Here is a 17,208-nt window from a genome sequence, read left to right on the forward strand (position 1 = left end):
AGGTTAAAGTTATAACACCTATTGTAGATCGGCTTTCACACGAGATGTTAAAAGAAACTTACGATTGATATTTGGCGAGAAATGCGATTATTTCACGAAGAAACCTCCGCAAAGATCGAGATGAAACGTATAATTTGGCAGGGAGATATATTAATTCCAGGATGAGGAATCATACTGAAAATAGACTCAAAATTTTGACAAACTTTCTTGAATAGATTGAATATTGAATTAACGAACAGAAGAATGAGAGTTGAAGATAGGCGAAATCATGGGCGAAATTGACATTATTCTTTTGATTTGCTTCTGTAAAAAAAACCTACTAAAATCTTAGATCTGTTTTCTATAGTTGAAATAGTACTTACATAAAAAAAATTTAGATTTTTTTTATCATTATTTTATAATATATTTCCATATATTTCTATTAGTGCACAAATTTAAAAAATATTACTTCTTATTGAAGTAACTTTCGATCCAAATGGTAAACTGTCTCTAATATACACTTTTGGTACTTAAAGTAAAATCGACATGTTTGATATTTAGCAGAAGCAAGAAAATTCTAGTGCAGAAAGAAAAAATAGACTTATTATATCAAGTAAGAATTAATGATATGTGATTCAAATTCGTGTGTGTGAAAGCGCGTTTCTAGAATGTTGAAAATATTTTGTGACGAAAATATTTAATGTGATGCTAAAATGAATTTTAACTTTGCTCTGAATATAAACGATAATGTCATTCATATTTTCAACATTTGAAAACATTTTGAACAAAATGTTGGAATGTAATAAATTAATAAAAATAAAAATATAACAGGAAAATACACAAGAAAAAGGATGAGAGATACACACATATACAAGGTTGAAATAAATGAATCCAACATTTTATTCAGCAATAATACGAACACGATGAAAAAATCTTTCGGCTGCTTTATGCAAGTCTTTTTTTACAAGTCTTTTCTTTTTCGAACGATGCGAACTATAAAAGATTTGATAAATTCTAAGAATCGTAAAAAGTCGAGTTGTAAGGACGAAATTTTAAATGTGTTAGTAAAGCGAAAGAGAACGTTGCGTTTGATAGACGATTAATTCGTTCGCACCTTGGCCGGCAAGATCTTCAAAAATACATTTACTTTTATATCTTTCATAGACAATAAATGCATCGTACACGTAAAGGGCCAATGCGTTCTTACCAACAAGGGAATGAGAACAATGACTTTTGATTGGGATTAGAAAACCATTTAAAAATTTTTAGAACAGTTAAATCGCATTAAATCGAGCGACAATCTTAAACTATTTACACTTAGAATATTGCTAGAATAATATTGTACGTGAGAATACTACTACGCTTCTACGAGCGACGTAATAAAAGAGCTCGTATCCTGAAAATAAACGTTACTTACTTTCATCCCTGACGTTTAATATTTTATTATTTTACTTCTGTCGTAAGAACGTATTCTCATCGAACATCGAAAGTTTGCGCGTTATCGTCTATAATTTAATGAACACATCTGAAATATACCGATCCTTTGTAGCGAAAATCTACAAGTCCATTTCGCGAATCACGTTGACTTTGTCACGGAACTTCTATTGCGCTTAAAGCGCATTTAACGATGTGCGAAGTACTGGGTAGGAACGTACATGGATGCTATCGTTAGAACATCAATTCAATTTAATGAAAATTCAAGACGTTAAATAAAATGTACGATTCACAAAATTCAAGATAAACACTCTGTAAAAAAATATATGTATATATGCGTCTATACATGTACATTTATATAATTTTGTAGATTATAATTTTGTAAAACTCGTATATACGAAGCGCGTACACAAATTCTTATAAATTCGTTAAATGCGCTAATAATAAAAGTAACCGTATAGCTTGAATTTGCTTTTGAACGCGGGACGAAGCAACGTGTTACTTTTAAGACAACGAAAGCGAGTATTGCTAAACTTATCCAAAGCATAAATTTTTAGGAAGGCATTGTATATAAACGTCTTTCTATTCTTAGTTTGTATCCGAGCAAAGTATTAGCCTTTCTACCTTTCCTATAGTAATCTTATATAAAGAATTATTATAGTAGAATAAACACATCATTTCTTTGTATAAAGTTATTATAGGAAAAACAGACGTAAAGACAACAACTATTTTGCTCTTTTTTATCTATTATGTATTATCCATATGTATTCGATGTGCAGGCGTCGTATAAAAAATTCACTGATGCAGCAATATTAAGAATTTGTGGTACACATCAGACGTTATAAATCTCAAGTAATTGCTTGCCACACGTTTAAGCAACTTATAAATTACGCAGTGTTAATAATAATAATAATTAAATACAATTTGTAATGCTTATCACAATCTATATTAGTAAAAATTAAATTATAAGTAAAACTTCCATTAATATATTACTAGAATAAATGTTTATTTTCCGACGTTAGAAGTCTGTAAACCATCTAACTTCGGGGTTAATTTTAACGTACGTGTAAGTTGTTAAGTAGAAAACACCTTTTTTCAAAATTTTCTTCGTTTCTTCGACGAATACGACGAAACTGTCAATTATTCCAAAACATCAAACAATTCGAAAGGTCTAACTTATTAAGTAGAAGGGATCCACGATTACAAACAAAATCCATGTTTAGGGAACTAAGAGCTCTTTCAGGATTTTACATTTTTATGTATATCTCGTATTTTGTATCATAGGAAACAGGTACAACGTGTATATTAGGTAACTCAATTTCCTGTGCGATACAACAAACGATAATATCCTTTACGCTTCTTTGCTTAGTATTTCATTACAATCAAAATATATCTTATCATGTACTTGTAAGTTACATATAAAATGTTTTCACGCTGGCAGATATCTTATTTTTTTCTCTTATTTTCATAACAAGTATATGAAAAACTAACTCAATATCCTACAGCCTCTCTCTGTGAGGTATAAACTAGATACTAACTGAACTGATACATATAACATCGAGCAAATGTAATAAATTATAATGATATAATAATGATTATATCATTGTAAATTTATTGGTAATGATAATTACAGACAATTCCCTATAAGCATTGTAATATTATTTAATATTAAAGTATTTTAGGCGTATTCTTAGAATATTAAATGGAATAAAATTTTATTATTATATAATATTCCCCTGTGAAATGTTAATAAATGGTTGTACGTCAACTCCTGATAATATTATGATTAGTAAAAATAATAGTATTTAATGTTATTGTAATATTGTATAAACATAAAAAAGAAGTATAGTAATATTTACTTTAATTTATAAAACTGTTACATCAATTCGATTTAAGATTATGTGTAAAATGATTTCAATGCGCAGTTGTAAACTGCGTTATATACATAAAATCACACCGAACATTTAAGTTAAGATCCAGCTTAAACGATAAGAGCTTGTTGTTACTTGTAAATTCACATTGTAGTTTTATATATAATACATAATTAATATTAATAATTATTTCAGTAATATTTCACGGAAATTAAAGAAATCATTTCTAGGATATTATATGAAATGGATATATGACATCAATAGAATACTCCGATAATATTAAAAAATATATATCTAATATTCTCGGAATATTATATATTAATTTTAATTTTTTAATAATATTTATATAACATTCTAAGAATATTGTCTGCTTATAGGGATTCTGCATCAATTGTGATGTTTTTTTTGTATTTTCTCACAAAAATGTAAACAAAAATTACAAATGATTTACATATTACTTAAAAAGCATGTGGCAATTGTCATTTTAGATATGGGGATAGTTTTCAATTAACCCTTGAATACCTTTTCAATGTGGCATGCTCAGCTTTCTTTTTCTATTGTTTATAAGTTTTTTTTATTAATAAAAATACCTGCATCTGCTTAGTATCATTATGTTCCTCAATGTCTGATGTTTCGATTAAAGAAAAACAATTTTTTATGATGTATTTTTATGAAAGCAATCGAATTGAGTGAGTATGCCATACCGCAATGTGGTATTTAAGGATTTACGAGAATCGATTAAAGATTAATCCACTATTGCAATCGTCGCGTCGAAGAAAATATCATGCTATAGTTATATCAAAATAAAGAACTGTATTATAATTGGAATTAGAAAACTGCACCAGATAATTGCGCCATGCTAATTGCGTATTCTAAAAAATGCAAAAATATGTAATGCATAAGAAATTCTCTGCGTTCTTAACAATGGACGGTGAAGTATTTACTTACTACTCACTAAACAAAAAGAACATCTATTGTTTTAAAAATAAACCATCGTTAATTTGTTGAATCTACCATTAAAAATTAAATCACGATCTTATTAAAATAATGAAAAGAAAATTATTAGATTTTCCTGCCAGATCATTGTCAACTAAATTACTACATTGAGTCATCACATAAAGCACATTAATAAATCTATTATTACAATATAAATATCGTCTTACTGAAATATCAAGATATCAAAAGTTGTTCTATATATATATAATATATATATTTGCCTAAAATTAAACACGATATAATAAATATAAGTATCTCTTAGAAAACGACGCTGATTTTAATAACTAATTCGCTTTTATAAGGTGCGCATCACCTTGATGGAAAATTTCTTATATTTACATAGTAATGTACAACTATATGATTTTACACAAATGAAGAACGACGTGATGTTTTCTTCTTCTTTCATGATATTCATTTTATTCTAATGCATCATTTTATGAAGCTTCAGAATCTTCCCCAAACGTTGCTTTGCCGTTTTCATACCCTTCTTCGGTTTCCGTTCTGAAAATTTAAAAATATCCATTTTTCCTCATAATATTATTAATTGAGTATAAATTATAAAACTGTTAAGCTTTAAATAAAAAAAGAAGTGTATAGGTAATCAAAATATTTTACCAGCTGGAACGGGTGCTGCGAGTTTAGCTTTAACATCTTTAAGTCTATTGGGACTTGTCAGTATTGACCCGAATCCGGCTTTTGCAACATTTTCAGAAGCTGCAGTAGATGCCGCGGTTCCTACTGCAGGGACTACAGGATTCTTTTGCTTCTTTTTATTGTATGTACGTTTGTTGGTACCCTATTACACGCACAAAATATAATTTACATTTAATTATTATTAGTGTTTTCCATTACAATAACATAATAAAAATGAAAAAAATTTATGAATACAGGAAGGAAGATATATAGAATTCACCAAGAACAGAGAAATTTTTATATTGTATTTCTAGTGATCCAATCTGTAGATTAATGGTGACAGCTGGCAGTCACTACATATGTGCAGTGAAAAGAAAGCTAATATTAAATGGTAACTAAAACAACAAAGGAATATAATGGAATATAAACAATAAGTTGCAAAATCAAGGACTATAATTAAGAGTAAGATTGTAATTATGATACATGTACTGGAAAGCTAGAAAAAAGTACAGAACTACAGAATTTTATATCAAATTGCAGAGATCGAAATATGCCTACCAATTTCTTCTTGGTAACTTTGTCCACGTCGTTATCCAGGTATTCATCCTATGTGAAATGTATATGCAAGAAACACGGAATTATGGTACTTAAGAAAAATTGTGAGTAATTAAACATTTATTATAAATGACAAAAAATATGAAAAAGTATTGCACATCAGATAGATTTCGCATAAATATTAATAAGTATTAATTATTATTATTAGTCTGGTAATGATTAGAAAGCTTAATGCATCATTTATTTGTATTTTGTGGAATGATTATGTGCAAAATAAAGTAATATTGAATAAGACAACAATTTTCTTACCGATTGCTTTGCTCGCTTCGCTGCGGCCGCTTCCAAGCCTTTTTCTACAGACGTTTTCTTCACTCCTTCCCGTGCCGGTCGATTCGTTTTCGGTAAAAGAGGGCCTACTCTAGCTTTCGGATTCCATGCTTCGTCGATTTGACTCTTTGCTTTAGGCTTAAAGATATAATCTTCATCGTCAGAAGCGTCTAAAGCTGGATAAACTGTGAATAGTACAAATTTAGTAGTTATATCGCGAGAAAAATATACAAGTCATTCTGTTTATTATATACATACTAAAATCATCGTCTTGATGAACTTTATCGATATTTTCTATCAACTGATCGTCATCTTCGTCATTTTGTTGGCTTTTAATAGATCTCTTTGACGATTTCGTAGAACTACTCGTTGTCGAGTAACTTTGCTGGCTGAACGACAACATTCCGGCGATCGCCTCCCGTGTGGACGGTGACGCCCTGTCAGAACTGACCGTTTTCAATTTATAAATACTAAGACATCAAGAAATCAAATTCATTCCTTTGTACGGCATGAGCTACAAGAATCTTTAAATAAGCATTAAACAAAAATTGAAGACTTGCATGCTCAAAGAAGAACCATATATCTGCATTCATTCTATATTAATTCAATCTCATCCAAATCCGCGATAATTTCAAATAAAACTAAATTTAGAGAAGTTTGTAAAGTATAATAGTTTAGTTACAATAATCAGTTATTTAAAAGTTCACCGAAACTTTTCATTAACCACGTCTCGGAGAGATTAATCGGGAAAGTTTCGAGATGCACGACAACTACGAAATCTGAAATACGAAGATTAGAATTCCACGACGAATTAACTTACCCAGTGGGCGGCGGCATATGTTGACTGTACTGTGGAATCGTGGTTGATGGTCTGAAATTATTTTTCATTATAACCATGAATCATAATTCAATGCCAACAATATGAATCTGAATTTATACGTACGTGACATCAACCCTTGGAGTGCTATTCCCAAGAGTGTACGCCGACGCTTTCAACAATTCTTCTATGCCATTTTTCGGCGTGTTGTTTAATACGTCGACATTGCCGTCATAATCGCGCTTGAGTCGTTTCGATCTCGGTGCTCGTTTCCGCTTTTGCGACTCGTCTATCACAAGACCGTAATCGCTCTCGTTGCTACCATCGTGAAAATCATACACGGACGATGACTGATTCCATGGCAGCGATTCCTTCGTTGTTTCGAAGGAACCAGTCATAATATTGCTACCGTAAACGTTTATATTGTCGTTTGTACTTCTGACAACCTCATTGTTGCCGAGCTTAAATCTAATTACGGTAGGACTCTGTTTTCCCGGCTTGGATAATTGCCGTTTATTACTGTTGGCGGGTTTTTCCGCCACGGGAGTTTTAACTAAAGGACACATGATTGGTTTCGGCAATGTAAGCTTTAATGTGAGCGGTTTTGCTGATTGTTGAATCAATGCGGGTTCCATTTTGTTCGTTTCCTTTAACATCATTTTATTTGTTTCTTTTAACATCGACTTATTCGTTTCTTTTAACGTCGCTTTGTTCGTTTCCTTTAACGTGGTTTTATTCGTTTTAACAGCGTTATCGGTCATCTTATCGGCATAATCAAAGTCTACGAAATCTTTATTCAATGGCTTTCTCTTTTTTCGTTTACTCTCGCGTTCCGGTTTCGGTGGATTTAGGGATATTAAGTACCGTTCCGCATGTCGTATCTCTTTACCAAGATCCTTCAATAATTTCTGACTATTTATTGTGTGTGGTATCTGACCACGGCTGATCATGCTATACTGGAATTAAATACATTAACTTTTATTTTAGGAGTTTTTATATTTTTAAATTAGAATCGCGCGTATATAAACATTCTTAACTTACATCCTTATCTGTGTTCCATTGTTTGAGAATCCCAAGCAATGACTTCACGCCTTGTAAAAAATACGGCGGACATTTTTTCCCCTCGTTATTCAATTCTTTCAATTCTTTTAACAATTTCTTAGCCGCGAACCAATTAATTGTCTCAAATCCAGGATATTGAAATTTTGCTGGAGTCTTCATCTTTCTCTCTAATTCATATATTCTAAATAAAAGGGCATAAACATTATTATAAAATGAATTATGAATTTCTTAACTTGATTTACAATTATTTTACAATCAAGTTTCCTCTACTTACTGTATTTGCATCTGAATGTTGAGACTGTGCACAAAATTTCCACCGAAAACTAAAGAATCCACCGGCGTGAGTACCGCGTGTATCCAGCCTGTAGGAATCATCATCGTCTGGCCCTGCTTAAGCACGCACTTGTAACACGCATCGGCCTGATCCCCAAAGAAAGTTTCGTTCTGCGTCGAACTACACATCCATTGCTGATACAACTGTAAATTCGCCGACGTCGGTTTGACGATATAAAATACTTTTTCGCCGCGCAACACGTGATACCACACAGATGTGCCGCCGAAATCGATATGAAAATCTGTGAAACTATCTTTGACCCCCATTAGGCAATACTTTTGTACTTCTGGTCGTTTTATATCATTATCTTCAGGCCAATCGCGCGGCCATGCTGAATTAACCCAGTCGAGCTTCCGCGCAACATACGGTGCTTCAACCAACGGCGAGAGACTGCAATTGTTTTATTTATCAAACATACATCCTATAAAAACAATTTAAGCCATATACAGTGAGACAATGAATATTGATATACCCAGTATTAGTAAATTCAAGACTTATGACATTAAGTACTCTTATTCGGGAAGGGGAGTTGTAATATTCTACAAAGTCTTTTAATGTCATACGTAGATTACTTTGGCTTGTAACATCAATTACATCTATATCTCGATCACTACCTGAAAATAATATGTATTATGTAAGTTTACAAAATATACAATTATAAAATAAATATATAAAAAATATAAAATAAATTTATTATGAAAAATAATTGTGAAGCATCAATTATTCCAGGATACTTTTATTTTAAAAATTAAAAATTAAGAATATATATTGTATTAATGACATTAACTTTGACCGCGATCATTGGCGCTCTCTAATGTATGTATGTTGTACATTGACTATGTTTACACGCACTGGTAAAACCGTTTTAATAAAAACCGTTTTAGTAAATCCAAACCTCTTCTGAAACAGGTTTGGCATTACTAAACCGTTTTACGAAAGTCGTGTAAACGGTCTTCAATCGGTTTAACGTATCAAAATTCGATGTTACCAACTTTAGACATTAAGGTTAAGAAATGACAAAGGATATTTCGTCTCAGGTTCCGTATTAGGTTATATAAAGCAAATTTTAACTAAAATGATTTTTACCAAAATTGTTTTTACTAGTGCGTGTAAACGTAATCATTTATCTTAATTCTTACTTTTATATTTATCTTACCAATGTAAGTTTCAGCATCGCAAACACTAAAGGTCATAGGTGGTACTGTCATATCAAGTCCATCTTTTCCATCGATAATGATAGGAGTTTCAAAGCCATTATTTTGTAAATACTGAATAGTCAATTGATGTCCTTTCACATGCTTCACAACCTCGTCAGCTTTGGGAAAGTGTCTCGATTTCAGCTCTCGTATGAATACTGCAGTTCCAGTTTGAACTGGTTTTACATTTGCATCGAGTTCAGTATAATCATGTCTATGATAATTTGTTCTAATTTTCACTGTAAAGCAGAATGGACATTAAAGACAACAAATTTCATACATATGCTTTCTAAATTCTTTGGAGTAGAATCACATAAAGAGTGAAAATTGAGTTAGTCTTGAAAAAGAGGCTCAATTTTCAATCTTTAAGAGCAACATTTTATTCTTCAGAATGACAATTCACTCTAAAGTTTTAGAGAATGTAAATATATATAAAATATTGTGAATAAATCAACAGCCTTACAGAGTGAAGGGCCACACATGGGCTCGCATCGTGGACAGTGGTACTTGTCAAGGTCTATAGTCACATATTCCTTCAAATTCACACACCTAAAACGGAACAATAACATGACATTGATTTGACAGAAGAAAAGGTGTCGATTGTAACATATGACGCAAAGATCTACAAATCATAAGTGCACACAGATCACTACTTTAATCGAACGGAGTAAGTCCTGTCGGTGCTTCGATCGTTCTCATCACGCGTATGCGTTAACAAACGCCAAGTATGAAATGACGCGCGGTACAGGTTATGTTAACGTCAATAAAAACAGAGTCCGCGACGCGAAACCACCCTTGAGATCGCGTCGCGTCGACGAACGCGAGCGGACGCGGGAATGATTCCGCATGAAAGGTTTTCCAACGGGCCGTCCGCGGAAAATCGCGGGAGAACCGACGTCGCTCTCCAAGCGCGTGCCTCGACGCAAATTCCGACGTGCACGCGAACGCTTACCTGCCATGGTACCACTCCTTGCACACGTCGCACTGTATCATAAACTGTTGGGGTAACGAACGGCCGCAAAAGCAGTACGAGTCTGACGTATCCATTTCCTCGTCGGTCACCAGTATCGAGTCCATCGAATCCATCTCTCGTAGCACGGTCTGCACGGTTCCGTCGACAACGGAGGTGGCATGGTATGAGCGGACGGCGTCGGGGCGTCGCGTCGCGCAAAAAGAAATGGCGCCCGCTAGAAAATCGAGCCAATCGCTGTTTCAGACCAAATGTGGGCGCGAAATTGAAACGCGAGATTTGTTGGTTTATTTTTTGAGCGATCATGTTTTAAGTTTCTTCTTTGGATAATTATTTAGAATACGAGCCCTACTCTAGAATCTTAATAAAAATGTACTCATTCTACGCGTTTTCACTCAAAATGAAAGAATCTGGCGAAAAAAAAGACGGCGGCCGGCCTCGTGAACCGAGATATTAAACGTTGAAGTTTGATATTTTAGAGGTTAAGATATCTGTCATCTCCACTTGATACAGCACTATGTATACATTTTGCTTTAATTACACAAATTCACTGCTTTAAAAACAAATTCTCTGCTTCACAAAGACAAATTTACAGATTTAAAAACAGAAATTCACTGCTTTAAAAACACAAATTCACTGCTTTAAGCACACAAATTCTTTGCATTAACAGTGAATTTATACATAGCGCTATATTGAGTCAGGATGATATCTTAACCTCTAAAATCTCGAACTTTAACGCTTAATATCTCGGTTCACCGATCAACAAGGCCGACCGCCGCATTTTTTGCTAGATTCTTTCATTTTGAGTGAAAACGCGTCGAATGAGTACATTTTTATTAAGATTCTAGAGTAGGACCCGTATTCTAAATAATTACCCTTCTTTGTAGTTGAATTCTTTGCATTGTTGGGGTTCTTCTTTTTTTTCTAACGTTTAATTATACATTTATTTGATTTTAAGTGCAGAAAACGTAACACGGTGCAGCAACGAAGAACTTGATGTCTAGGAAATTATCGGGAACTTGCTGCTTGTTGCTGGTAACACTAATACCTAATGCCTAATTCACACTGGACGCAGCAAGAGTCAAGCAGCGGAGCAGCAACCAACCAGCAAGGCGACAATTGCTGCGTTCAGCAGACTCAACAGTTTTGCAACCGTTTTATGATTGTCTGCTGAGATAGGACCATTCTTCTAGATCTAAAAGTATGATCCAATTAGCGCGAAGGAAACTTACAACAGTTGCAAAACAAACGTTCTGCTGAACGCACCCATTGTTTACGCCATTGTAAATATCACCTCACTGATTGGTCGCGTTCAGCAAACTCAACTGTTGTGGAGCGGATCCGTGAGCGCTCTCTGCTATTGGTGTATTCTTTTAGATTATCCAATAGCAGCGAGAGCTCACTGATCCGCTCCGCAACAGTTGAGTTTGCTGAACGCGACCATTGATTGCTGCTCCACTGCTGGACGCTTGCTGCGTCCAGTGTGAATTAGACATAAAGGTAAATTTTCACGAACTACTAAAACCGGTTGTTTCAACGACAAAAAGGATCACATGAGCAAAATGGACGCTTGATATTCGTCAATTTTGGTCACGTGATCCTTTTTGTCAATGGCTGCGTTCAGCAGAACGTTTGTTTTGCAACTGTTGGAAGTTTCCTTCGCGCTAATTGGATCATACTTTTAGATCTAGAAGAATGGTCCTATCTCAGCAGACAATCATAAAACGGTTGCAAAACTGTTGAGTCTGCTGAACGCAGCCACTGAACCAGCCGATTTGAGCAGCTCGTGAAAATTTACCTTTAAGGTGCCTTTTCATGCTGACGCTCGACGCTCATTTTCAGCGGCAAAATAGGTCATGTGATCAAAATTGGCGCTTGATATTCGTCAATTTCTATCACGTGACTTATTTTGACGCCAAAAATGAGCGTCGAGCGTCAGCATGAAAAGGTACCTTTATTCTAAAGCTGGAAACACAATGGCTGCGTTCAGCAGAGAAAACTAATCAGTCAGCGCTTAGTGAATCTTTAATATGATTGGTTCTTGCCTTTAGTTCTTCACTAGATCTAAGTGTAGGAACCAATTATATTGAAGAATCACTAAGCGCTAACTGATTAGTTTTCTCTGCTGAACGTAGCTAATAAGTGCTGTGGCTACAAAACATTCTTTTATTCCCTTCCTAGTCCGAAAAACGAAGAATCAAGAACGCAAGGCTCAAGAGAAGAGGCAAGAGGAAATACACCTCCTTCGTGAAGTTGGAGGATGCCCGGAACGTGTTCCTCCGGGAGACTGGCCAACTCCTGAGGAGGAACTGAAAAGGGGTCCTGCCCAGAAGGAGAGGGGAGCCTCAGTTTGGGGAACGGATTCCAAGGAGATCAAGCTCTAAAAAAAACTGTTGCAGCAGCACAGAAAGGGAGCGGAAAATTGGTCGGGAGCCCGGAAAGAAGAAGAGCCTTCGCGAATCTTGGAGCAAGATGATTGTCGGGACGACAATTTTTCAGAAGGAGGGCAGTGTCACACCCGTGCTCCGTCGCATGCTACGCTTTGCCGATCTGTGGTGTCGCGTTGCCAGGACGACGCGCCGTTGTTTATCGAAAATGGCCGGCAGATCTTTGGAGAGCAGTCGGTGCGTTCGGACGTGCTTCTCCATCGATTACCGTTATATTTCTTTCACAGTATTCTTGTACTGTATCTGACTGTATCGTCGATCTTAATAAAGAGCTTCTTTGTTATTTTCCATCACCCTTGAGTCCATTCCTTTCCGCGACTCGGGAATGCGCATCGCGGTTGCGAGTGCGTAGCGGGCGCAACATAGGGAGTGATGGTAGGGATCCGATCTGATGGTAGAGGTTGGATATCGCTTCTCTTTATGCGGGGTCTACAATAGAAGTCGTAGCGGTCGTAGGGACTTAAGTCGTAGAAAATTGACCAATCACAGTTGATTATTCTTCTCATATTCGACTGTGATTGGTCAATTTTCTACGACTTAAGACCCTACGACTGCTACGACTTCTATTGTAGACCCCGCATTATATATAGGACTCTAGAGTCGGTATTCATAGTTGGTTCTTATTTCAAGACCGTCTTAAGTAATGTCTTAAGATGCCAATGTGGCCCTCTGATTGGTTCATGACGCCTCAAGGCAGAACTTAAGACGGTCTTAAATATAAGATCTGACTATGAATACCGGCCTAGGATGCCGTACTCAGTGTGAATCCTACATTAGACTGTGTTCGCTTTGTCGCTCACAACGCTTTAAGCGTCATTTCATTCTTGTTTATTAAATATTAAACAAGGATAATTGATGCTTATAAGCGCTGTAACCGCCAAAATGAACACAGTCTTAAACTCCGTTTATAATCGACGAAATTCATGGAAATCGCGGAATGAGAAGAATACAAAGAGTGCAAGTAGGGAAGTAGCAAAGTAGGGAAAATTGAGAGATGAGGTTGGAAAATGTGCAAAGCTTCAGCAAAGCTATGAGCAAAGCTCTGTGACAACATCAGATATACGTATATTTTAAGTCAACATTAGTATATTTGTTTCATCAATGAAGGTAGATCGCAGTGGACAGACAAAGAAAAAAACAGTTAAATTAAAATCGCAAAAAATTAAAAAGTAAGCGAAATAATTCGAGATTGAACGTAGATGACGTAGATATTCATTCATTGTTCACGTTACTTACGTGGCTCTTGAAGCGACTACGACGTAATTTCGATTAATTAATTAATAAAATTATTTAAAGCAAAATTTCTACTTAAAATTTTTATTCTTAATTTCTGATTATGTAATTTGTTATACTTAATCTAATCTTTTTTTGTATGTTAAATAAAAAATGATTAATGTTTATAAACAAAACAGATGTTAAATGAATTACTGATTAAGTTAATCGGAATTCTATTGAAGTCGTAATAAAATTGGTGGTATTGCATGAAATGTTGCACATTGCTTCATTTTCGTTACGTTTGTGATTCTAGAAAATTAAAAAAAGTTCGCGCGAAGAAAATACGTGTCGCTCGTAAGAACAGCCACAAAGACACTGTAAATTTAGATAATGCCTGTGCCAGTGACATGCAGAATATTTCTGTATCAGATGAGCCAGTAGATGTTGCCATACAGAGAAGAGTTGCACAGGCCAGTCATAAACACAAAAAGAAGTATTCTGACAATAAAGGAAGTAGTAACGAAACATCTGAGACTCAGTGTAAGAAATGCAGAGAGAATTTACTTTTTTCATTTACCACCACTAATTCGTTTTCATATATAATTAAGATATCTTTTATTAATATCCTTAATTTGGCAATTACTTGAATTTTAGATTTCACGATTGATTCCAAAGAACAGGGTGATCTAGAGCAGCAAACAATTGGAGAAATAGATACTAGTTGGAAAAATAGATGCAAGCTAGATATTTCTGAGAGTGAGACTGAAAAGGATACGGATGACGATTGGACTCATATTGCTCCCAAAGAGAAAAGAAATTTAGGTGCATCCTTTGTGGACAATACACTGGTGGATGGTACCACTTCAATAAACCTACCACAGATATTTGAACCTAAACAAATGACAAAATTAAATAAGAAAATAATTTGTGATGATACTCTCGATAAGATAAATTCATTGATCAATATGCATGAAGTCACTATGACAGATGCCAAATCTGTAAATTCTAAGCATAACGATTGTATAGAAATTACACATTCAGAACTGGCATCATCTGTGCCATCGGGTGTAACTAAAAATGATGAAAGCGAAGATGTTATTGATAACAGATTAAAAGCTGTTGGTATCAATAATACAAGCAGTCCTATTCGAAATCGTGTGCGCAAAAAACGTGTCAAAAACAACAGTCCTCAGTTTATAGATCATAATAGTGCCACAGAAGTAAGGCGTTCAAGGCACACAAATGTTAACTTGAATGAGAAAGTACCAAAAATTTACTGCATAAGAAACATAGTCATCGTCATAATGGAAAGTGGGAGTACTCTCTGTTTCACTGGCAAGCTGTTAGTCAAAGTGTTATACGGTGCTGTGAAAATTTACAGCTCCGTACTAAACAAGTCAACTGATAACACAGAAGTATACTCTCCACGTGGATACAGCAATGTCGTTATAGAAACTAGCGAGGAATTCCTGGAAGACAGTGTCGAAGACGTATGGACAGCGCTTGCTGTAAGAGGTATCACTCGAGACTCTGAGAGCAAATTGCAGATCGACGTTGACAACATCCAACCAGGAATGGCTGTCTTCGTGCTGCAAAATTTCGAAAACAATTTGACGCATGAAGAATCCCCACTATTTTTCATGGACAGACCCCAAACGAGCTGAAATAATACTACAAGCAAAACTGCGTCTCGAGCAATACAATTTTAACTATAGACGGTTGATCATCGATTCCTGTATCACCACGGACATTCCGGAGAGGATGCTGAATCGCTGGCGCGCAAATGAATGGTCCTGCACGCTGATCGCTGGTGGTAAAAACGTCGGCAAATCCACCAGTATGCGATGTTTGATCAACAGTCTGTTGGGCACGTCGAAGAAGGTAGTTTTGATAGATGTAGATCCCGGACAGGCGGAGTGTACACCGCCCGGATGCATCTCGTACAGCTTGATTGAGGAGCCTTTGATGGGACCAAATTTCACGCATCTAAAAACACCGGTTTACCAGCTGTTCATTGATGACGTGAGCGTTAACCGATGCCTTACGCGTTACCTGGAGGGTATTAAGATGTTGATCGAGAAATTGAAGGAGTGTCCCATCCTGTCTCGTTTACCTATTGTAGTGAACACAATGGGTTTTACCAAAAGTCTCGGTTGGAACATTATAATCTTCACGATAAAACTAATCAGGCCCTCGATCATCCTACAGATTATGTCGTCAAAAAATAAGAATAATTATAACGACGTTCTTAGTGCGGCAGTTGTAAATAATCAGGTAATACATAACTTTTTTGATAATAAGTACATATTGTTGAACAATCGATTCCTGAGAAAGGACGTTTAATAGGAATGGTCGTGGACATTCTGTGACGAGACATTTATCGATTGGAATAGACCGTGTGAACACGATTTGTGCCTAATCTACTCCCAGGCGGAGGTTGTTGCAACGCGAAATGAGTTAAACATGGAACCATATCAAGGACGTGAACTCGCGATGTTATCTTATCTCAGCAGTATTGTGCACGATGAAAATGATTCCCCGTAAGCTTTATAACTGTATACATTGTTTCATGTTTTATTTTAAAAAACTCATAATTTTAATTTCAACGTTTATTTCAGCCAGTACAACACAGAACTTTCATTCAATTCAAATATTAACGAAGCGGTGCCGTATACGTCAGTATTTTGTACCTTATTGGCGTGTAAATGTTAAATAATGATAGACATATGTGAATATCTTGATATGTATTTGTAGGGCACCCTTTTCTTCCTTGTGCATTGTACCTCAACGATTATTCGGAGTACCCGCATCACGCGCTTTAAATGTCATAAATGGTAACATTGTAGCGCTATGCGGTATAGATTTAACGAAAGAATCTCCAAAAAAATCGACAGATATCTCCAATCTTCAAGTACTAACGCAAAGATCTCCTTTATGTACATGCTACGGGTTCGGTAAGTAGTGATACTTTAGCGTGAACTTTTTTAATAAATATTTTCGAATATTAAAATGAATATATATATAGAAAAAATATTCATTCATATATACGATGTATATTTAAAAGAATATTATGAATATGTTCTGTATTATTGCATAGGCATAATTCGAGGTGTCGATATGGAACGACAGGAAGTGTTCATAATTACTCCGTTACCGATATCAATGATGCAGCACGTTAACTGCTTAGCGGGCTGTATTCCTGTTCCTCCAGTATTGTTGCAATTGCATCAAGGCGCTCCTTATGTTGGTGGAAACGCAGAATTACCAACGAGTCGTGAACCTCGCAGAGGATACTTCAAGATGAAATATCAAAATAAAAATAAGTCGAGTAAATCATAATGAATCATATTACATGTGCATTGGTATATTCTT

The 17,208-nt window shown here is 35.2% G+C and overlaps 2 protein-coding genes across 4 annotated transcripts; one reads left to right on the plus strand and one right to left on the minus strand.

The window, feature by feature from the left end:
- Positions 1-4,555: 4,555 nt before the first annotated feature.
- Positions 4,556-11,072, minus strand: LOC108728921 (lysine-specific demethylase phf2). Of its 3 annotated transcripts, none has more exons than XM_018457741.1 (14): positions 11,050-11,072; positions 10,157-10,391; positions 9,668-9,753; positions 9,165-9,443; positions 8,481-8,622; positions 7,949-8,398; positions 7,654-7,855; positions 6,739-7,568; positions 6,616-6,666; positions 6,054-6,241; positions 5,778-5,980; positions 5,472-5,519; positions 4,896-5,076; positions 4,556-4,781 (listed from the first exon to the last, which is right to left on the minus strand). In XM_018457741.1, the coding sequence occupies exons 2-14, from the start codon at positions 10,288-10,290 to the stop codon at positions 4,702-4,704; spliced, it is 2,874 nt and encodes a 957-aa protein (XP_018313243.1). In that variant the 5' UTR covers positions 10,291-10,391; positions 11,050-11,072; the 3' UTR covers positions 4,556-4,701. The 3 variants fall into 3 exon arrangements, with proteins under 3 accessions (XP_018313243.1, XP_018313244.1, XP_018313245.1); XM_018457742.1 differs by having other exon boundaries at positions 6,054-6,232; positions 11,050-11,071; XM_018457743.1 differs by lacking the exon at positions 5,472-5,519 and having other exon boundaries at positions 11,050-11,071.
- A 2,340-nt stretch (positions 11,073-13,412) lies between these two features.
- On the plus strand, positions 13,413-17,195 carry LOC108728928 (polynucleotide 5'-hydroxyl-kinase NOL9). The gene is given in 8 exon segments (XM_018457752.1): positions 13,413-13,790; positions 14,150-14,376; positions 14,491-15,454; positions 15,456-16,110; positions 16,183-16,376; positions 16,455-16,511; positions 16,591-16,790; positions 16,934-17,195. Coding segments are annotated over 8 exon segments (2,607 nt in total). The 5' UTR covers positions 13,413-13,722; the 3' UTR covers positions 17,176-17,195.
- The last annotated feature ends 13 nt before the right edge of the window (positions 17,196-17,208 follow it).

This window comes from Mycetomoellerius zeteki, unplaced genomic scaffold, assembly GCF_001594055.1.
Source record: "Mycetomoellerius zeteki isolate Tzet28-1 unplaced genomic scaffold, Tzet1.0 scaffold667, whole genome shotgun sequence".
Classification (NCBI taxonomy): domain Eukaryota; kingdom Metazoa; phylum Arthropoda; class Insecta; order Hymenoptera; family Formicidae; genus Mycetomoellerius; species Mycetomoellerius zeteki.